General features: G+C 40.9%; 1 protein-coding gene across 1 annotated transcript in view; it reads right to left on the bottom strand.

Annotated features, from left to right (window-relative positions):
- LOC111141197 (5-hydroxytryptamine receptor 4) overlaps window positions 1-22,984 on the bottom strand; it is a 48,745-nt gene that overhangs the window by 11,963 nt on the left and 13,798 nt on the right. Inside the window, exons 3-4 of the mRNA XM_022493604.1 lie at window positions 16,484-16,637; window positions 12,115-12,683 (exon numbers count right to left, since the gene is read on the bottom strand). Coding sequence (XP_022349312.1) covers window positions 12,115-12,683; window positions 16,484-16,637 — 723 coding nt within the window. The remainder of the gene's footprint in view (window positions 1-12,114; window positions 12,684-16,483; window positions 16,638-22,984) is intronic.

The raw sequence follows: 22,984 nt of genomic DNA, 5'->3' as shown, positions 1-22,984 counted from the left end.
CAGGGAGCACTTTCTGGGTAACAGCAGGAACTGGACTCAGTTCTGCACAGAGATTTCACCTTCACAAAAGCCCGAGATGATTCTTTTTTTAATATTCAGTTGGCCAGCATATAGTACATCAAGAGGCGAGTTCTACTAGTATTCCCATTTTACTGATGAAGGAACAGGCACCCAGAAATGTCTGGGTTACACGTTAAAGGTTATTATCAATAGTAAATGTCCAGTCTTGGGACTAACAGCCAGGTGTGCCAGACCCCAGCACTTTAGCCCACCTTCTTCTAACTCAGGGGCGGGAACTTTCCTTGAAAAATGTCTCAGTGGAGGGAATAACGCTTTTGCCTCAGCACTTCTGCACAGAAGAGGGCATCCTGGAAGGCAGCTTAAGCCACCTGATTACTAAACTCAAGGCAAAGGGAGCTCTTCCAGTGTTATTCTGCCCATGTTCCTGGTGTAATCCCAACAAGCAGGATATTTCCTGAGACATGCTTTAGGTTGTGACTGGAATGACGGGGCAGGGTGGGGGGAGCAGGCCAGCTTCATGGTTGTGTGACCAGCACAGACAGATGGGCCAGCCAGATGGTGACCAGTGTTGCCATCTTGAAATTCTTAGGAAGTTTATCTTCGAACCTATGAGGTCTGAAGGGAAAATAAAACATGCCTCAGTGACAGGGGGCACCTGGGTGCACAGGCTAGGTGTGCATGTGTGTGTATGCCATAGCTCCTTTCTGCCTCAAAACATTAATGATGCCCCACAAGCACAGAATTCTGGGAGATACACCATGCATTAGGGTTTACTAAGACTCCAAGCAAATGCATGGTGAACACATTATATATAGAAAGCACTTCCTCTTTTCCATGGCCTATCAGCAACTTCTACAACATGTTTACCACCGAGTCTTACTGAATTCCCACAGGTCACGGGTCCACCAGAATCCTGTGCTCATGCTTCTTACCAGCACGTCTATGACTGAATGACTGGGAATGCAGACAGCCCTGAGTGGTCACAGAGTCTATTTGACCAGACCTTGTCCAATCCAGGAGAAAGGCAGTGCTGTGCTAAGAAAGAGGAACCAACCAAAAAACCCTATCACATCTTTTCTCACTCATGTTGCTCCACTGTATTAGCCAACACTTTCTGCTAAAAATATCAGCACAGAAAGAACGGAGAAGATAGGGCCAACCATGGCCCTTTTCCCTTTTCAGTGCTTCCTTGCTGAGCAGGAAGCTGAAGGCGGCAGAGTGTTAGTGGGGCGTGTGTGTTATCAAGAGGTGAAGTACAAACGGTTGCATAAGTTTCATGCGCCGTCTGGTAAACACAAAACACACACGCACACTTAAACTGTGAAATAGGATTTGTGTGACTTGTGTCACTTCGGTGATTCCATACAAGCAAAATGCTCTCATATTTGCACTAAAAACTGGCACTGGATAATACACAGATGAATGGTAAATATTTGCTAATCATTTATTTTTTTTTTCTTCTTGAGGAAGAAAGAAAGAAAAGAAAATATGCCATGATAAGTTGAGAGAAAAATTGCAGATGAAAGAAAAAGGCTTTACATCTTAATACTTTCGATGGAAGTTTATACCTGCACTTTGATCAAGGGACCCTGCATTTGCATTTTGTGCTTGGCCTGCCAGTCAAGCCCTGGAGGAGGCTGGGGGAGATAAGACAAGGTCATCCTCACCCATCTTTGATTCACCCAGATTAAGTCTTGCATTGGTTCAAAACAATGCGTTAAATGTTGAATCCAACTATAACCTCCAGAATACAAGGCAAAGGCCACAAAATAGCTTTTAAATGTTAAACAACTTTCCAACATTAGCAGAAACCTCTAAGCACCCAAAGTAAAATCAAACCTAAATTATTGTCTCATCTGTGGGTCATCTTCCAACCCACAGTATGAAAATCTCTGTTTAAAAGGGAAATGCTGGTGTATTGACATTGAAAATTGGCAAGTGATGGCACCGTGAAAAAGACAATGATTCTGGTTATGGGATTAATAAGTATTTATTTAAAGAGGCGAAAACTTGTAAGTATACACATTCCAGGTGAGCAACAGGGTCTGATAAAAGCGTCCATCCGTTCAACCAATAAGTATTCGAATTGAATCATGTGCTCTCCCCTAGGGGAACACTTGGGAATAAAATAGACCTGTTATCTGGCCTCATGTATGGACAGTCTAACTGAGGAGATGGATAATAAGCAAGTCAGCAAAAAATACATACAATGATAAATTCTGATAACTTATTTATAAGGGAAACAACAAAAAGCAATAGCCTAGAAGAATTTTTTTTCTCCTACTGTTCTTAGTGGAACCCTCATTCTGTTTGCCTCTTTCTCACTTTCAATTTTTCTCTATCCTCATTATTTTCCACCTCTACTGATTTCATATTTAAACCTAAGCATACTAATCTTGTGCATGGAAATGCCAAAGACTTCTATAGCACATCCATTAGAACTGGCTTATTAATTGAGCTATGGTTGGTATAAGTAAGTCTGAGGAAAAGCATATACTGCCTTATTCCAGAGAGAAGGCTCTAGAGCTATTTTGCCCAATAGAACTTTTTACAATAATGAAAATATTCTACTTATAATATGTGGCTATTGAATCCTTGGAATGTGGCTGAGGGTTACCCTATTGGATAGCACAGCTCTAGAGATCCCCAAGTCAACAAAAAAAAAGCTGTTTATCAGGGGAGACTGAGGGTGGGTAATGGAGGACAGTAGCCAAGAGTCCAGTTAGATTGACAAGAAGTTCTTAGGGAAGTGCTCGCAGAAGTTCTCAGTCTTCTGAGGAACTGGGTGAGTGTCCTAGGTTTGGGCAAGGTCTAAACCTGGAGAACCAACAGGAGACACCTAAGCCTGGCCTGAGAGCAGAGAAATCCATCCCCAAAGCTAAACTCCATGTGCCATCTCTGCATTGCTAAGCATGCAATCTTAGCTATTTACCTAACTTATAAATAGTCTGTTCTCATAACATAATTATCTCTCCCCTGAGGATGGAGCTTTGCAGTTAGCAAAGCAATTTCACCTCCATTACCTAGTTTGATTTTCACAATGAGGTAGTGAGATAGGCAGGGCAGAGATTATTTACCCAAGAAGCCAAAATTGGAATCCTCCGTGGATTTCATCTAGAGAAAAATCTGTGTTCTAAGGTTACTGTCAGTGCCAAAAATCCTTGCTCTGCCTTGGATCTTTGGGGCTAATCTTCATAAAGATAGTTAAAAGAAGAGAAGCGAGACCAGGGAAAAGGGGCAGAAACATTGCTTTACTCCTTGTCAAGCCTCACAATGTGCCAGGCACTTTACTAGGCTCTGAACACTTAGCAGAGAATGGTACTGGCAAGATCCTAGACATTTTTCCAAAGATAATGAAAAAACAACTCCAGAATCAAACTCCCAATGGACTCCAAATCACAATAGGATGGCTTCTTCCTATCTCCTGCCACACTATGTGGTCACAGCATATATGATCACACTTCACCCCGCCAAGTGGCTAGAATCACTTGGCTTGAAGAATGGCTGAGCTGAGGCAACTTCCAAAGAAATTTTCCTAGTTCAATCATGTAAAAGTATTACCCTTTAACAGAATCTTTAGGACCTAAGAATTATAATATGTGTCATAACCCAAAAGCACAGTCAATACCAGCACACACTGGACGATTCTAATCCACTGGGGTCAGAGTCTATGGTTCTCCAACTTGAACATGTGTAAGAATCATCTTGGCAAAAATATTATGTTCCTTAACTTGCCTCAATTCCGTGAATGGGGTCCAGGAATCTGTGTTTTTACTCAGTTCCCAGGTGATTTTAATGGGAGGGGTCTCCTGACCACAGTTTGAAGAAAAAATTATCAAAAAAATAATAACAAAGGTTACAAATAGGGGGACATGATCCTGTTCTCCAAACCTTTAACAATATTGCATGGAGAGTAATGGAATAATGAAGAAAAGCCTCAGAAGGGACATAGAACTAAAACATACAGAAAGATGTAGCCTTATTTTCTCTTGCTCAAAGCAGAACTAGGGCCAGTAGGCAGAAGTCATAGGGATGAAGATTTCCCCTCAATATAAGGAAGACCTTCTCAACTCTAGAGTTGCCCAACCACTGAGCAGGCTCACTGAGTAGTACAATTCTCTCATTGCAGGAATTCAAGCATCAGTGATGATGAGAAAAGGACTGGTTAGGAAGCAATCCCTTTGGCTCCCATTAAACCTTGTGCACAACGCCAGCAATGCCCACTGTACTGTAATTATGTACTTATGTGTCTCTTTCCTCATTTAGGCTGTGAGCTCAGAGAGATTCCGACTCTCATTTATCTTTCCATCTACCACCTCATACACAGTGCCTGACACATTAGGTGCTCAGGAAATAGTTACAGCAAATCAAACCTTAGAACCTAATAAATCAAGTTCCAGAATCTGCAAACCTGGTTTCTGATGAGTTTCCTATAACTTCCAAAGAAAAATTTGGATGTTTTAGTACCCTCTTCTGCTGTCCACAGTGGACCCTTAACAAGATCTCAGATTTCTCCTTCAGTTAAGGTTCTAAAATTCCTTTCAATATATGTCTTATATTTTCATTTTAGTAACTTTAGTTACTGTTCCTGTGGATGATGGTATTTTTCCTAATCTAAATTCTAAGTGATGATGTCTAGTATGTAGGAGTCACTGAATGTTGGGTTAGTTATTCAGTATCTGGACATCCTGTCAAACGTCTTAGTTCTCATGGTTTAGAGTGGATTTTCATGTTGTTTATAAATAGTCACAGTTTTGCTCTTTTTTCTCTAATTTTTATATTGCATAGTTCTCCCTTCTGTCACTTGGATTTTGTATGCAATGTTGAATAGCAGAGGTGACAAGGCAACCTTGTCTTGTCCCAGACTCGAGTGGGAATGCAGCCAGTGTCTTCCCACTAGAGGTTATTTCTTCCCTTCTCTGCCATTATGTCTGATGGGAGTTTCCTAGAGTGGGAAAGGTGACTTCTATCAGACTAAGAGACAGATTGGTGGATGGGGAAAACAACTAGAGAGCCAGGTTAAAGATGTCACAAGGAGAGAGAAGCTGGCTCCAAATTTGCTAAGAATCAGTCCACACCCAGGATGAAGCTCTTAGAATCCATTGTCCACATGATGGCATGATGCCTCTTCCTAATGTATATGGGCATACAAATTAAAACTGCCCAAGAAACATATATATGACAATAATTCATGTTTGGAAGCTCTTTTTAAAAGGCTATGTAACCTACATATCTAGACAAACTACTTCATCAGCCAACCAAATGGTATATTCACTTCTACTCTGATCATGAGCTGGATATTCCAAAAAAGATGCTTATCTCACAGAAAACCTAAACATGACTGCAGACATCTCTGCTACATTCTACGTTAGTTCGTTCAATTTGAGTGGTCAAAGTCCAATAAGACTGTCTGGCAAAAACATACTTTATTTCATTGGCTGCCCATATGTTTGCTTAATAATAAGATGTTGCAAATAAATCTTAAAAAAAAAAAAAAAAGGAGGGCAGAGGTGCCCAGGTGGCTCAATCAGTTCTGCAGCTAGCTCTTGGTTTTGGCTCAAGTCATGATCTCAGAGTCCTAGGATCAAGGCCTTCATGGGGCTCCAAGCTCAGAGGGGAGACTTCTTGTGGATTCTCTCTCTCCCTCTGCCTCTGCCCTTCCCCCTGCTCATTCACACACACACTCTTTCTCTTTCAAATAAATAAATAAATTTAAATAAATAAATAAATAAAAATTTTGCATGAGTCAAAGGACTACAAGAATGGGACCAAACTATTCCAAACCACTGAGGTAGACTGGCCTGTTTTTAGTTCAAACTGGCAAAGTAAAATTCTATTCTATTCTTTTTAAAAGAAAAAGGTCTCAAAGTTTTGGAGTATTGTCATGTCCTGGCTCTCCCCAGTGTGATTCTTGGGTTGCAGACTAAGTCCTCTATACATTGTAGAGGAAAGATTTTTTTTTTTAAGGGCAAGATAATTTTCAATTTTGAGTGTTTTAATCTTTCATTAGCCTGAAGACAATCATGAAGACTTTGTGTGACCTTGGGCCAGTTCTATAACCTCTTTAAACCTCAGTTTTCTCATTGTTAAAATCATGATAATTATAAGAGCAACCTATTTGGTTGTTGTTAAAATTAAATGCAATAATGCATTCAAAGTTCTTAAATTCAGTAACTGGCACATATTTCTGGAATTATGCTGGGCATCATAATCATTATTATTAATAACATAGAATGACATAATTTGCCAATGAATGCCTTGCATGAGGAAAATGAAGTTGCACTTAACAAATTCCAAATTCTATTCATTCTCCTTTTTATTTTTTTTTTAAGTAATCTCTACCCTCACCATGGCTCAAATGCATGAACTCGAAATCAAGAGTCACATGCTCTACTGATTGAGCCAGCCTGATGGCCCTCAAATTCCAAATTTTAAACATGCAGCGGGATGTTCAGGCATCATTCTTCATTTCTGTGGTTTACATTTTTGCCCCTGTGTTGGATTCTGTGTTTCACATTTATTTAGATCGAATTCCATATTTTCAATATCAGCTGATTGGTTTTTCTTTCTTTTTTTTTTAAAAGATTTTATTTATTTATTTGACAGAGATCACAAGTAAGCAGAGAGGCAGGCAGAGAGAAAGGGGGGAAGCAGGCTCCCTGCTGAGCAGAGAGCCCCATGTGGGGCTCCATCCCAGGACCCTGGGACCATGACCTGAGCCGAAGGCAGAGGCTTTAACCACTGAGCCACCCAGGCACCTTGATTGGTTTTTCTTTTTTAAAGCTTTAAATCTGCAGCTTAACATGGTAGTTCTCCCTGAGAGTGACAGAGAGTGTCCAGATTCAGTAACGTGGTAGATGGCAGGTCCACTTACGGAGACAGAGGAGAGCCTGGAAGCTTGGAGTAGGGGCTGGGTGAGGTATGCAAGAGAATTCTGTTTAGGTACATGAAATGTGAGATTCTTAAGAGGCACCTATGTGAGGCTGTCAAGGAAGCAAATTGGATTTTGTGGTCTGGAGCTTAGAGGACAGCTATGATCTAGAGCTGTTAATTAAAGAGAGATTGATGGCACAAAAACTATGGATGGTCAAATCTCATTAAGTGAGAAAGTCATTTGAGAAAAGTATGAAGAACCGAGCCCTGAAGAACTCTAACATTTAGAGGCCAGAGAAGGAAGAACCTATAAAAGATACTAAGAAAGAGTTACTAGTGCGTCGGGAGGCAAACCAGGAAAGTACACTGTTTAGGAAAATTAATGTGAAAAATATTTCAAGAAGGAAGACAGGTTAACTGTAAGAAGTCAAATCAACAGTGCTTTGCAAATTCAAATACTTTTTTATGAAAAGAGTTAAAGTTCAAAAGCAAGCAGAAGAGAACAAAGTGTATTTGCAAACTATAGAAGAAAGGATTAATATTTAGAATATAATATTCAGAAATGAATTAGAAAAATAGAACAAAGTTGTCAAACAAAGCACCACATATGTGAAGATGTGTCTGTACAAGGATAAATATATGCCAACAACTTTTTTTTAAATTTTTTAAATTTATTTTATGCCAACAACTTTTAAATCAGTCAGTAACTAACTTAAAAGAGATTCAACTTACCAAATCATCTGGAAAATGCAAATTAAGTGACAGTGCATTTCTGTAATTAGCAAAATAGTAAAAGAAAAATTATGTATCGTGTTGGTGAAAGGAAGGAGTAGAAGCTACTCTCACAGCCTACTGATGGGAATGCAAATCACTACAGTATTCTGCGAGGTTGATCTTACAATAAATCTAATATTTTTAAATGGAGCGATTTCACTTTGGGGAGCTCTCTAAAAGAAATACATGAACACAGGGACGCCTGGGGGGCTCAGTTGGTTAAGTGACTGCCTTCGGCTCAGGTCATGACCCCAGAGTCCTGGGATGGAGTCCCACATCGGGATCCCAGCTCTGCAGGGAGTCTGCTTCTCCCTCTGACCTTCTTCCCTCTCACGCTCTCTCTCTCAAATAAATAAATAAAATCTTAAAAAAAAAAGGAATACATATACACAAAGGAAAGTGTTCAAGGGCATTAAAAACAATACAGATAGATACAGCAAAAGATTGGTAACGCCTACACATCCACTGATGGGAAATTAATAAATTTTAACACACTTGTGGAACAGTTAAAAAGAATGAGTTAGATCTATATGTTCTGACGTGAAGTGAGCTCTAAAATACATTCATAAGGGATAAAAAGCAAGGTGCAAAAAAGTACATATAAAATGACCTCATTTATATAAAATAAAGGGAATAAGAAAGTGGTCCAGTTTCATATTTTTGCATGTGGCTGTCCAATTTTCCCAATGCCATTTATCGAAGAAAACTGTCTTCTTCCCATTGTCAGTCATTTCTCTTTTGTCAAAGGTAACTAAACTGAAAATGGAGGAAAGACCTAAATGTGAGACCTGAAACCATAAAAATCCTTTAGGAGAGTACAGGCAGTAATTTCTCTTATACTGGCAATAGCAAACTTTTTCTAGGCATGTCCCAGGAGGCAAGGGAAATAAAAGCAAAAATAAGGATGCTTGGGTGGCTCAGTCAGTTAAGAGTCGGCCCTCAGCCCAGGTCATGACCTCAGCGTCCTGGGATAGAGTCCCACCATTAGGCTCCTTGCTCAGTTAGGAGCCTGCCTCTCCCTCTGCCTGGCACTCTCCCTGCTTGTGCTCTCTCTCTCTCTCTGGCAAATAAATAAAGAAAATCTTAAAAAAAAAAAAAAGCAAAAATAAACTATCGAAATTACATCAAAACAAAAGGTTTCTACACAGTAAACAATCAACAAAACTAAAATGCAATCTATGAAATGGGAGAAGATATTTGCAAACGACATATCCAATAAAGGGTTAGTATCCGAGACTTATAAAGAACTTATATAAATCAACAACCAGAAAACAAACACCCCAATTAAAAAATGGGCATAAGACATGAACAGACATTTCTCCAAAGACATCCAGATGACTAACAAAACACATGAAAAGATACTCAAACATCACTGATCATCAGGGAAATGCGAATCAAAACTAAAATGATCTGTCACTTCACACCTGTCAGAATAGCTAAAATCAAAAACACAAGAAAAAATAGGTGTTGGCAAGGATGTGGAGAAAAAGGAAATGTACAGTTTGGTGGGAATGCAAACTGGTACAGCCACTCTGGAAAACAGTCTAGAGGTCACTCAAAAAATTAAAAAACAAAACTACTCTATGAGCCAGAAATTGCACCACTGGGTACAAAAAATACCCCAAAAATACAAAAACACTAAATCAAAGCTACCCATGCGCCCTTATGTTTATTGCAGCACTATTTACAACAGCCAAACTATGGAAGCAGTCCAAGTGTGCACTGATAGATGAATGGATAAAGAAGAAGTGGTATATTACTCAGCCATAAAAAGAATGGAATTTTGCTATTTACAACAACATGGATGGAGCTAGAGAGTTATAACACTAAGCAAAATAAGTCAGTCAGAGAAAGACAAATATCATAAGATTTCACTCATATATGGGTTTCAAGAAATAAAGCAAATGACCAAAGGGAAAAAAAGAGAGAGAAACCAAGAAACAGACTCTTAACTCTAGAGAGTAAACTGATGGCTCCTAGAGGGGAAGTGGTGGGTGGTGGGTGAACTAGGGGATGGGGGACTAAGGAGTGCACTTATGATGATGAAAAAAATAAAAGAAAATAAATAAAGGGAGAGAAATCTATGAATGTGTATGTTTTTATGAATGTTCGTAAATGCATTTAAAAAATCACCAGACTAGTTTTAACTGTCTCTGAGGTGAAGGGTAGGATCAACAGGAAAAAAGCTGATTTTGCTTTTAATTGTTTAGGTCTTTTATTTCTTAAATCCATCTGAATGTGCTGATGTCCTGCTTACAGGATTTTTAAGAAAAACATACATTGTTCTTAAATGGTGCTCATACAATTGATCTAGAGAATTAATTGTATGCTTTATTAACTCACCCATCAAGAGTTTAAGTTCCCAAAAAATAGCAACTTAAAAAAAAGAGTTTAACTTCTTGTTGTACATCAGGCAACATATTGGGTATTTGGTATGAAGCCGTGAACGAAACAGGCAGGATTCCTGCCCTTGCAAAGCTTACACTGCAGCAGATTCAGCCTTCAAACAAGTCCTCTCTGTGTCGGCTCTTAAAACACTCCTTACCTCCCCCAGAAAAGTATCTCAGACCAACTTCCTGCACTCTTCTCTACTTTATGCAGAAATACGAAAACTAAAGTATGGAGATTACATCCACAAGCCACCTCAAAACTACCATCTTCGCTTTTATAACCCACCACAGAGTTTCTGGATGCAGCGGGAATCAAACACCATGTCAGTAAAACAGATCTCTTGGGCTGCCCTTGAAACCCCCAAACAGTTTCTGGGATGGTTTCTACGGAGAAAAAGCCCCTCCAGTTCTGAACAATGGACTTATTAGCAAAGGCATGCTCTGTGAGTCGCTGACAGCCCGGACTCAGGCAACTGCTAAGGCAAATAGCTTTTAAGCCCCCACACAGAAGTTCTTGCACACACACTTCCTGGTTGGATTCTTCATACGACCCTTGCTTAAGGAGCACTAATCAGGAGAGAACGCCGGCCTAGAGGAGTAGTCTTGGAGGCTTTTCCACCTGCTGGAATCTCAACACCAGACTAGGCTTTAACTATAAGTCTGCCCACCCTAGTAGCAGCAAATTGAATTCAGGCTTCTGAGCAGTCTCTGAGGCAAAGTGTTTCTATTTCACTGCAAACCTTATTTTCTCTTCTTTTCCTACACACGCAAATGAAAATTCCCCAGTTTTCAGCTGCTGGGACAGCTGAATACTGCCATCGGAAAAATTAAATGACTGTGTCAACGAAGGAGCTGCTTTTTAGAAATGCCTGTGCATCTCGAGGCAAGGAAAGAAAGTGCTGTTGACAATTTATCTTTGCTACAGGATGAATGGACTTATTTAACACATGCTTTTTTACGGCTGAGAACGACTCTAGCCCAGGGGAGACGGAAAATTCTCAGGGTTTAGAGAAAGGCATCGTGACTGCTCACTGAACATTCAGCTCTGAAGTTGCTCCCACTTCCATCAACCCAGGTGACCTTGGGTAAACGACCTGACCTTCCCATGTTCTTTCACATTGCATTTCTTGACTCATGCTGTTCGATTTGCTAGAAAGGCTTCCTTGATCTTTCCCCCAAGTCTCAAATTCTTAAAAAATGTTTTCCTTGGAAGCTTTTCTTGATGTTCTAAAGCCGAATCAGCTTCTTTCCTCCTCAAATTCCCTTTCTCAATTACCCACACCCCCACTGTACCTCTTACCACATGGTATTACTGTTGCACATCCATCCTCCTATTTATTTCATTTATCACATTATTTTGTGGCCATCTTAGGGCATCAGGCCATATGTTATTACTGCTGCTCCTACTAATCATATGAGTAACATTATTAGGAGTATTATGAGTGCTTACCTTGTGTCAGGCCCTAAATGAATACACTATCTCTAGCTGTCACAAAAGCCTTATGAAATGGATGTTACTTTTTTTTTTTACAGTTGAGTAAAGTAAAATCAAGAGAGATTATATAAATGGTTAGTAGTGGCACTAAGAGTCAGAATAAAGTCTTTTTTACCTTAAAGCCCATGCTTTTAACCACTACCGAAAATACCACCTATAAATAATAGCAGATAATATTTGCTAAGTGCTTACTAGGTGTCGGGATCTGTATTGTGTGCTCTACCCACATTAGCTAACTTTATACTCAGAAAAACCCTGTGATGTAGGTACTGTGATTGGGATCTCAATTTTTAAAAAAAATTGAAATTGAAGTTCAGGTGGTTAAATGACTTGCCCAAGGTCACAGAACTATGGAGGCTGGATATGAATACAGGCCAGTCTCCCCCAGAGCCCAAGTCCTCCTTATCCACTATTCTACGTCACGACCAGATAGTAAATTTTCTTTAATCTTCATAAATGCTTCCCAGCTTTTCAAGAACAACCCCTCTGGAAACAAAAAAACTGGAGAGGTACCGGTTCCGAATCATGCAAATAAACTCCACCAAGCCCCCCCGCACTCACCTTAGCACGTGTGTGGATCCATTAATGGTTGTGGTTGAACAGGGGACAGCCTGGCCCAAGATGGAGGGTCTTCGGTAGCGCTCATCGTCACAGCAGAGGATGATGAGGAAGGCACGTCTAAAAGACTTATTCAAGAAGGCGTAGAGAAAGGGGTTCAACCCAGAGTTGATGTAGCCAAGCCAGAGGAAAGCGGTCCACACCTGCCCAGGAACGGTGTAGTCTATGAAAGGATCCACGATATTGGTGACAAAGAATGGCGCCCAGCAGAGGCAGAAGCAACCCATGATGATGCACAGGGTCTTGGCTGCTTTGGTCTCTGTCCTCATTCGATGAGTGCTGTGCTGGTCAGCCGGTTGGGGCCTGCCTTCTGAGGAGGCCCCGGCCCGTTGTAACATCTGGATCTGGTGGGCGTGCTCCTTCGCTGTGACGTAGATGCGGTAATAGGCCAGCACCATGAGGAGAAATGGGATGTAGAAGGCCACCACAGAGCAGGTGATGGCGTAGGGCTTGTTGACCATGAAGATACAGTATGTAGAGTTAGAGTTCTGGTTGAACTTCCTTTTTTCTATCTGAGAGTTGGAGGGAGAGAAGACATAAGGAAAGAAGGGAGAATGGGAAGGAAAAAGTGAAGAGAAAGAAGCCAGAGGGGAAGGAGGAAAATTGTGAGAAAAGAAAAAAAAGATGAAAAAGCAAAGGAGGGATTAGAAGGGAGAGAGAAAAGGAGGGGAACAGGGAAGGAGAGGAAAAGAAGGGGAAACCATGAGAGGAAAAAAAGGAGGAAAGAGAGAAGAAGGTTTATCAACCAAGTTCTCTTTTCCAAATAAGCCTACAGCACATAGAACTGCAAAGGTAGAAAGGAATAGGATTGCATCCCGGGGCGCAGAGGGACTGTCTCTGCACAAGGGGCTGAAGGCCCCGGGAAAGAGGAGAAATGAGATGGGGACAAAATCATCCTTCAGTTCTCTACCCAATGGAGAGTGGAGTTTGCATCTCCTCCCTTCCCCGTCTGCCTGCACACAACATATCGGGAGTAAAAGTCTTTGAACTGTGGCCCCTCTCCTTCAAGACTGTTCTTACATCTCAGCGTTTCCTATATAAAATTTAGAATTAGCTTATCAATTTCCATACAGATCTTTGGGAATTCTAATTGGAGATGTGGTAGAATGACTGAGGAACATGGACTTCTTTCCCATGGTAAGCCTTCCAATTCACAAACATGGTGATTCTTCCCTTTACTTAAATCTTTTAAAATGTATTTCAGGGGGCACCTGGGTGGCTCAGTGGGTTAAAGCCTCTGCCTTCGGTTCAGGTCATGATCCCAGGGTCCTGGGATCGAGCCCCGCATCTGGCTCTCTGCTCCGCAGGGAGGCTGCTTCCTCCTCTCTCTCTCTGCCTACCTGCGATCTTTCTCTGTCAAATAAATAAATAAAATCTTTAAAAAAATGTATTTCAGTAATATCTTACAATTTTTTTGTGTAAATGTCTTGCAAATCTTTTGTCAGATTTATTCCTAAGTATATGACTTGCTATCCTATTACAAATTGTACCACCTTAAAGTCCTTGACCCTAATTGCTTGTTGCTGGTATGTAAAATCTGGTGAAAATTTTTTTGTATGGCAATGTATCCAGCAACTGTGTTAAGTTTGTTATAAATATTTCATCTCTAGATTCTTATGAATTTTCTCTATAAGTATTCATGTGATCGACAATAATAAACATTTCACTTCTTCCTTTCCCATCCTAGTATCATTTTTCTTGCATTATTGAACTTGATAAGACCTTTCATGTAATCCTGAATAGAAGAGATAATAGTGGACACCATTTTACATTCTCAGTTTCAGGAGGGGAGTTTCAATATTTTACTATTAAGTATGATACTTGCTGGAAGTTTTTTATGGATGCTTTCTTCTGTTTTTAGTTTGATGGGAATTTTTAAAAATCATGAATAGATACTGAATTTTATTAATGAATTTTTGGCAGTAAAGAGACGATCTTGTGGTATTTCTCTCTTTCTTTTATTAATACAGTGAATTATAGTGATTGTGTTACATTCCTGGAATAAACCTCACTAGTATTAGATATTGTGATACACTGGATCTCTTGTAAAGTTTGACAGACTCTTCTCCCTACTATAAACTCTGTCTACTGACAGCTCTGTGTTATCAGCTGTCTAGGAAGAGCCCTTGGCTGAAGAGAGCTGTCCGAGGTCAGCCAGCATCCGCTGTGAACACATACATGAGCAAATGCATGAATAACATATATGATACACACATGTTATCTTATTTGTGTTTTATCTAGCATCTTGTCTCATAGCATATTATAAGATTAAAATATACCTTCCTATTGAATTGACCTTTTTGTCATAAGGAAATATTTCTCTTTATCTCAAGCAGTATGACTTGCCTTAAATATATTTTATCACTGATAATAGTACAGCTACACCAGCTTTCTTCTGATTAGCGTTTGCAGATTCTATTTTCCATTATTTTGTATCAGCCTTACAGTCGCCATATATCTTGTGGGCCTCTCTGCTAAGCAGCATATATTATGTATTAACTAGTCAATGAAAATATTGTGACCAGAACCTATAGGAAACTAGCCCTGTATTTCTCCGAGGAGCAGAGTCAGTATTTGCTAATTTGGGACTTGGGGCAACTTTATAGAACCCACTTACTGCGAATGGTGAGAAGCAGCTGTATCAGTATTGTGAACGTATGGGTCGTGCTAGCTTCTCTCTAGGCCAATTCAGTATGCAGGTGAGTGGAAAGATAGGCAATGCGATCACAGCATCATGGAGCAAATACTAGGCATGTTCACAGCAAGCAGATGCCCCATTCCCCAGCTGCATGAAGTGAATTGGGGATGCCTCTATCTCACCCTCAAAATGGACAGCAATTCTCTAAAATGATTTCCCTTAGAAATTCTATATCCAAAGGTAAGAGTGTTGTACTTTTTTTGAAAGTTCTGATGCACAAAAAGCTTATGTTTCTAAACGCCTTCTTCATTAGGGAGTAAGTCTAACACAGGGATTAAGAGCCTAGACTCTGGAGTGCAGTAGCTAGAGTCACGACCACTCCCCTGCCAATCTGACTTCAGCTCATAACTTAACCTCTCCGATGCTCCTTTACTGAGGGCAATTATAGGATCAACCTCATGGCATGGTTGTGAGGCCCAAGTGAGGGTCACAGAAGTGATGATTAAGTGAACATGGACTCGGCCAACAGTAAGTGTTCAACTTGGCCGGCCATAATTATTACTCTACTGGTCACTGGAAACTTGAATTTCATCTCCCTTGAAAATGGTAAAACTGGAAGTTTGAAAGAAGAAGGATAGGACTCAAGAAAATATCCATACAGTCTCCCTGGTATGAATCCCCTTTTACTTCTCCACTCCTTTGTCCCCAGCATTTCTTTCAGAAGCCCAAGGAACTCTTGTTCTGACATACCACATGCAAATCCTGGCCCAGCCTTGGCTTGGGTATCCTTTCCTGGACAAAGAACAAGGCAAGATTAGGGGCTGGGAATGTGGTGGACAGAAGAACAAGCAGCTCCTACTCTAACTAGGATTTTTGGGGGGAAGCCTGCTCTCAATCTGTCATCTCCAATCCCCTTCCTACCTCAACATGGTCCCCACTGCAAAGTGACTGCTTGACAACTTCCTTAGGGATCTATCACTGCCAGTGAACCCCACGGTAACTCTGGATCTTCACTGCAAGTTTGGCGCTATCAGCGCCATGTCAGAGCTGGAAGACTCTGGAAGATCATCTGGACAGAGGCTGGCAAACGCCTGGCACGCACATCCCGTGCTCTCCTACACCCCTGCAAGACACGCTCCTCCACTGAAGACCAGTGCACCTTCTCATTGCAGTCTTTCAAGGGTCAGGGACAGAGCTGGGCTCAAGGTCCAGTTCTCTCAACTCCTGGCCCAGGAGCCTCTCCCCATTCTCTGGAAGCCTCCACCCATGTGACGTGTGTTCTGCGGATCACTGGAAGCCACGAAATGGGCTGAAGGCCTCTCGGGGCACCTCACATGCCTCGGGCTCTGTAGTTTGAACGCTAAGCTTTGAGTACCTGTTCCGCTATTTACTGGCATGTCACTTCACCTTTTTGAGCCAGACTTTTCTCATCTGGATGAGATGAGAGAAGGATGTTGTCAAGATCCTACGTAGAGTCTGAGCATACTTTCTGGCATACAGCAAACATTCCAAAATGTTAGCTTGCATTTTTCAGTTGTTACTGTTATCACTCAGACCACTATCAGAATCTTTCTTGGACTATCCACCCAACCTGATATTGTTTGTTTATTTAGAATCCCAAGCAAATAAAGTTCATCAAGAGAGGAAACTAGCAGGGTCTGCACAGGTACTCACCAGATCAATGATGCCAATATTATTCCAGCCTTGCATTATAGGGAGGAAAGAGATAAACATAGGGATGACCCAGCAGCCTCCCAGCATTAATGCGATGCGCAGAGGGGTCATCTTGTTCCTATAGACCAGAGGCTGGCAGCAGATGGCATAATACCTGGAGAGAGAATAGAAGGTGTGGGTACCATGGGAAAGGAGGAATGAGAGGGAGAAGGAGGGAAGAATGATTCAGGAGAAAGAGGAGTGGAGAAGGAGCAGAGAGGAGAGGGGGTGTACGAAGAGGAAATGCTGGGAAAGAGGAAAGTTGGAGGGGGGACTAAGAAGAAAAATAAGGAAGGAAAAGAAGAGAAAATAATGGGGAGAAGGCAAAGAGAGAGGGAAGTAGAGGAAGGGAAGATGATGCCAGTAAAGGACAGAGGTAAGAAAGAAGCAATTACATAATGGGATGTGATATTGCCCATGACTTCTGTGGACATAAGTATCAACCTTAGATCACGGCTGAGAGTCACTGCTGGAGTTGGCCCCATATCCCTCTTCTTCTCCCTGCTGTCACTGAGAAGCTTGATACACACCTGAGGGCCTGCTTTGTCTCAGGCATGGCTCCAACACTTACCTCCGTGCCTGGGGACTTTAGGATCTTCTGTCTAGCTCTCTGGACCACAGTGTCCAGGCATCTGTGGCCCCCTTTGATAACAAGATGAAGTCTCCCAGGCTTGCCCCTATATCTGAGCACTAAGAACTGGATGTCAGATTTGCCCCCGTCCTCTTGATCACCTGGCTATCCTAAGGTGAAGTTCTAAATCAGTGTTCCAGAGACTCCACTCTTCTCCCTTGCATCAGACTCACCTGAGGAGGCCCATTTAAAATGCAGATTCCAAGGATCTCCTGAATCCGAGTCTGTTGGGGAGGGAGTCTGCATTTTAACAAGTGGAAGTCATTGCTGCTGTTTGCTAAATATGTCCAGCTCCCCCTTCTGGGCACACGTGCTTCTGACCTCCTTGTAGTTGGATGGGGCCAAATGATTTGTCTGGCCAAGGAGTTATGAACAGAAGTGACATGCAATACTTCAGGACTAGGCCATTTAATTGTTTCTCTGATGCCAAGAATGTAAAATTTCAAATACTCCCTGCTTCACCATGTCCTACCTACTGGTAGAGACCACCTCACCCTCATTTATTGGGATGTGCTCTCCCTCATGGGACTCACTGCTTACCAGTCCCTGCTCCACCAGTTACTAGCTTCCTTCTTCCCTCCAGAGAGAGATGCAACCTGCTCCACTCAGTGATGTGGTCTCTAACTCTCAGACTGCTCCCTGCATGTGTTTCCAGTCTTGGAGATCACCACCTTCACGCCCAGGGCATTCAGGGAATTTAACAACAGGCAAAATACTCCAGTAGGTCTATTAGCTCTTTGTTCTTTGGAAGTTTCAAAGAATAAGTGCAAACAGAAAGCTTGGAGGATAAGTCTATTCTTTAAGATTTTATACCATTTAATGATGAGACACCCCCTTATATCCCTCATTTTATGCAACTGGTTTTAATTTTTCCCACCTCTTCTTTTTTCTTAATTCAAAGCATAACTAACATAACAATGGCTATATTCTTTGAAGAGGTGGTGGTGGGATGACTTGGGAAAGAGGGTGGAATAAGAAAGAGAGCCCCCTCCGTGCCAGAACATGAGAAGTGGGTGCCTCTGAAGTGGAGAGGGGAGAATTATACCCTTCCCTCGAAGGCATCAGGGAGCAGCTGACGGTAACGTGACAGGAGGCTTCCTGTGGCCAGCAACACAGCAGGTGTCCTGACCTGGACCAGAGTACAGGGAACAAGGGACCAAAGATTGGGAGAAAGACTCACTTGGAAACTAATTTTCTCTATCTATAAACCTGACATGGTAGCAAAATATAACTAAAGACAATGCAGTAAAAGAATCATGATTAGCTGGAATTCCCTCCATGATCTTGACTTGCAGGAAAGGCAAATCATATCAGATTGACAAACTTTTCTGAGTGGCCATATTAATAATCATCAAGGATTTATTATGAACATAGAATTAATCATGAATTTGGAGTACATGAAAATATTTTTTCCCAAATTGTGCTCCCTTCCTCATTTCCTGCTGGAGAGTCTAGATAAGACATTTAGTTTTATCCATTTAATATCCTACCTCCTTTATTTTGGTAATAGCAATCCAAAGCCTTTGGGAATTATCTCTTCTCTGTTGTTTTCGTGTTGTTGGGAGAGCAAATGATGGCGCTCCCGATTTTTCTGGCCATGTAGTGACCCAATCAGACTTTCTCCTGGGATTCTGAATGCCATGTGGAGTGATGCAAAGATGGAGAAGTCAGTGGAGGTCGCTTGATACAGCAGCTTCCTAGTGGGGTTGGGAGTAGGTCCTGCTTCTTGGGTGGTTGGGCAACCATGCTCTTGCCTTTTTAGGTCTTCTTGCTTTAGCTCTTCTTTCAATTATGTAAGTCACCAAATATCTTTCCAATAAATTCCTTTTTTTGCTTAAGCTGGTATCCCAGATTGAGTTGTGTCCTCTCTCCCTTTCCTAACAGATATGTTGAAGTTCTAACCCACAGTCCCTTAGAATATGACTTTATTTGTACATAGAGTCTTCACAGAGGTAATACAGTAAAAATAAAGACATTAGTGTAGGCCTTGATCCCATATGGCTGATGTCCTTAGAAAAAAGGAAATTTGGACACAGATTCAAATATACTCAGAGATGGAGGATTGGAATGATGCCTCTGCAGGCCAAGGAACACCAAAGACTGCCAGCAAACCACCAAAAGCTAAGAAGAGCCAAGGAAAAAATCCTTCCTCTACAGGTTTCAGGGGGAGTGTGGCTCTGCTGACACCTTGACCTCAGACTTCTAGCTTCCAGAACTATGAGACAACACATTTCCTGTTCCAAGCACCTAACTTATGGTACTCATTATGACAACTCCAGCTAACTAACAAAGTTGGCTTAAGTTAGTCTCTTTCCAGCAAAATTTTCTGCCTCCATAAAAATGATTTTGAATGTCAGACATTTCCTTCATAGATACTTTGTTCTAGGTAAGATTATCTTTGATTCAGTGTACTTTCAGATCATAGCTCAAAGTTATAACATCCCTTCATCTACCATCCTGAAGGAAGCAATCAAGGGCTAAGTGAAGAACAGATGTTGCCCTATCTTTGCTGTACGATTTATGATTTTTGAGGCTTAGAACAAAAGTTAAATGAAGACAAGATTTCAGGGATTTTGGTTGGGTCTCCAATGTTACAGAAATGCAAAAGTGCAGAAGACAAGGCAAAATTAAGTATGTTATGGGACAAAAGGTCAGTTTGAGGAAGCAGGACATCTTAGCTGCAAAGAGACTTTAAACTTCCTTATGTGGATACAGATATTTAGAAGGTCATGTTGGGAAGACAACAGAATGTACAGAAGAAGACTTTAGAATAGATAGTCATATTAGCGCTCAGAACATTTTTGTGAAAGTTTTTCTTGGTCAGAGTGATCGCCTCATTTCCACGGCATGATGAATATCTATCTTGTGCACAATAAAATCTCCTCGTGTTCATAGTTGGGATGGGGGAGGATGGGCAAAATAGGTGAAGATCAAAGGAGACCAACTTCCAATTGTAAAAAAAATAAGTCATGGGGATGTAAAGTACAGCATAGTGAATATGGTCAATAACACTGCAATACCATGTATGGTGACCAATGGCAACTAGGCTTATTGTGGTGATCATTCGTAAAAAAGTACGTAAGTGTCAAATCACTGTGTCGTACATCTAAGTAATATAATATCGTATGTCAACTATACCTCAATAAAAATAGTTAGATTTAATTTTTTTTTAAATGATCTCTCCATGGTCTGCTCATCCAGTGTTCTCACTTTATTTGGATTACCTGAGGTTACTAGGAGCTCCTGCCATAGAGAAGTAAATAGTGATGGCAGATTTCCCTTTGAAGTTCAACCTCAAGGGGGAATACCATGGATGTCATACACATTTCACCAGTCTTTTCCCTATTTGACCTAAGCAGTAAGTATGCTGGATAATGGATGCCTGAAAGAAGGTTACTTGGACAGCTCATTCCACAGGGGTTAAGGGGGAGGCATCCTTGGTCTCTTGCACAGACAGTTGTAGAAAGTTACTTTCGCATGCTGTGGGGTGGTTGGGTAAGCCTAAGAAAAGTCCTTTATTTCCTACTTTAAAAATCAGCAATCAGTAAAAGGAAAAAAATAATTTTATGTTATTTATGTTATTTGAATTGGATTGGCTAAGTTGGAAGGGGTAGGTAAGGATGCAAAGGAAAAATACCAAACTGTGTCTTGGTATCTGTTTGACTTGAATCTTCCCCTCTATCATATCCAGCCTGATGCTGTCTAATGACAGACATACTTTGATTTTTAAGTAACACGGAGTAGAAAATATGAGGTTTTTATTTGGAACTCCGATCATAGCAGCCACGTGACTGATGGGTTCAAGATTCTTACCAAGGCTTCGGCACGTGTGAGGCAGCTGCCCTAAGTAAGCCACGTCATATCCTTCTATCTTTCTTGATAACTTTCTAATCTTTCTTTCTAGCAATGAATTGAGAAAAATAAACATTCTCTTGATGTCTGCATTCAAGAATCTAAATTAAGTAAGTGAAAATAAACATCACTGAATAAAATGATTAATAAAAATTGAGACCGAGTGTTAATTGACTAATGGAGTTTCCTTAAAAATTCTAACCTTTGTTTACAGTTCAGGAACCAGACAGAAATCAGACTGGTTACCTGACATGGCTGTTTTTTCATTTCTATATTTGAATTATATTACCCCTGCAAATAACAAAACTATTTATCCTTTAATGAACTGTTCCAAAACACACATAACACCACCACTAGGCAGAAGTAGCTAAATTTGCAAGCTCTCTGGAGATCAGGCAAAGCGCATTGGCTGAGTTTACTTACCAAGGGCTCTCCCTGGATTATCTCATTTAGTCCCCACAGCGACTCCTGAGACAGGAACTACAAAGGCACCGGTTTTGTAGATGAGGAAACAAACACACAGAAGGCTCAGAATGTGCCCAAGGTGAGCGCTGAGCTGGGATCTAGTCCAGGCAGTTTGACTCAAAGGCCAGGACATCAATTTCATCGTTATTACTTCACTCTGCCCCCTTCCCAAAGTCCCCAAGGGATGAGTCTATTTTTTAAAAGCCACTTTAGAAACAATCAGAATGGCTGAATCTCAGAACTTGTAGGATCCTCAAAATCCTGAAATCCCCAAATCTTCTCTAAAATGAAGTGTATCCAGACCTGGATTCCCAGGGACGGGGAGCTCACCATAGCCCACTGCGCTACTTTCTAAACTTAAGACTGTCCTGAAGTTAAGAAAATTCCTTCCACAACTGATTCTCTTCAACCTCCAGCTTCACCCTCTGGCTCAACTGTACATTTCTATCTCGAATTCTTTTTCTGCATAATGCTCCTACAGACATCTAAGGAGAGTTTTTATATTTTTCTGAAGTCTTACTTTCTGTAGGAAACATACACCCAGTTGGATTCAACTCAGGTTGGTTTGGCTTACCAAGGGGTACTTGGCAAGGTCTAGCGACATCTGTTGTTGTCACAAGTGGGAAGGGTGATGCTATTGGCACCAGTGGGTAGAAGTCAGAGGTGCTACATGTCTCACAATGGATACGACTGTCCCTCACTCCACAAAAAACAATCACTTAACTTACAACGTCCACAGTGGTGAGGTTAAGAAAGCCTGGTTTAGAAGGAGTGAGGTGCCCCAATAGTATGGCCTCCGTTTCCTCAGCACATGCTACAGTGTGCCACTACCAATGAGAGCACAAGACTCCCGTGCATCCTCTGAAGACCAGAGAAGACTAGCACGTTGCCTTCTGCCCTGCTCACCATAACTTAATACAGCCTGGGGGACACCTGGAGGTACAAGACACCCGCACTCCCTCAAAGAGCTATGATCTATGACAGGGGGTGAGAAAAGTCCACCTTACCTGATTTATAAGATCCAGAAACGTTTGCTTCGTTTACCACTATATCCCCAATGCCTTGTACAATGCTCGATAGAGGGGATGTTCACAGAATGGGTTGAATACATAATAAACCCGTAGCCACTACCATTTAAAATAAATTCCATTACAATGTGGGACCAAGTTTTTGGGATGTAAGGTCATATTTGGTAGAGGGATGGAAAGGTTTTCTCCAACAAATGTCTTTTAAAGTGGACACCAGAGCCTGGGTCAGGATGGTAGAGAAGAAAGTGTAATCCATGTACTATAAACAGTCTGGACAAAGGTCTGAAAACAGAAATTTTATATATATATATCAAAAATATATAATTTATATATAGTACATAAATAAATTTATATTATATATTAAATATACAAATAACTATATATTTATATTTATTACATATATATTTTTATCATATATAAATATATAAAATAAAACCATAAATCTATATCCATATCTCCACATAGCCATATAAACGTAAAAAGAAT

This window comes from Enhydra lutris, unplaced genomic scaffold (assembly GCF_002288905.1).
Source record: "Enhydra lutris kenyoni isolate GAN:26980312 unplaced genomic scaffold, ASM228890v2 scaffoldscaffold5, whole genome shotgun sequence".
In the NCBI taxonomy this organism is placed as follows: Eukaryota; Metazoa; Chordata; class Mammalia; order Carnivora; family Mustelidae; genus Enhydra; species Enhydra lutris.
This window is presented reverse-complemented; position numbering and strand designations above follow the sequence as displayed.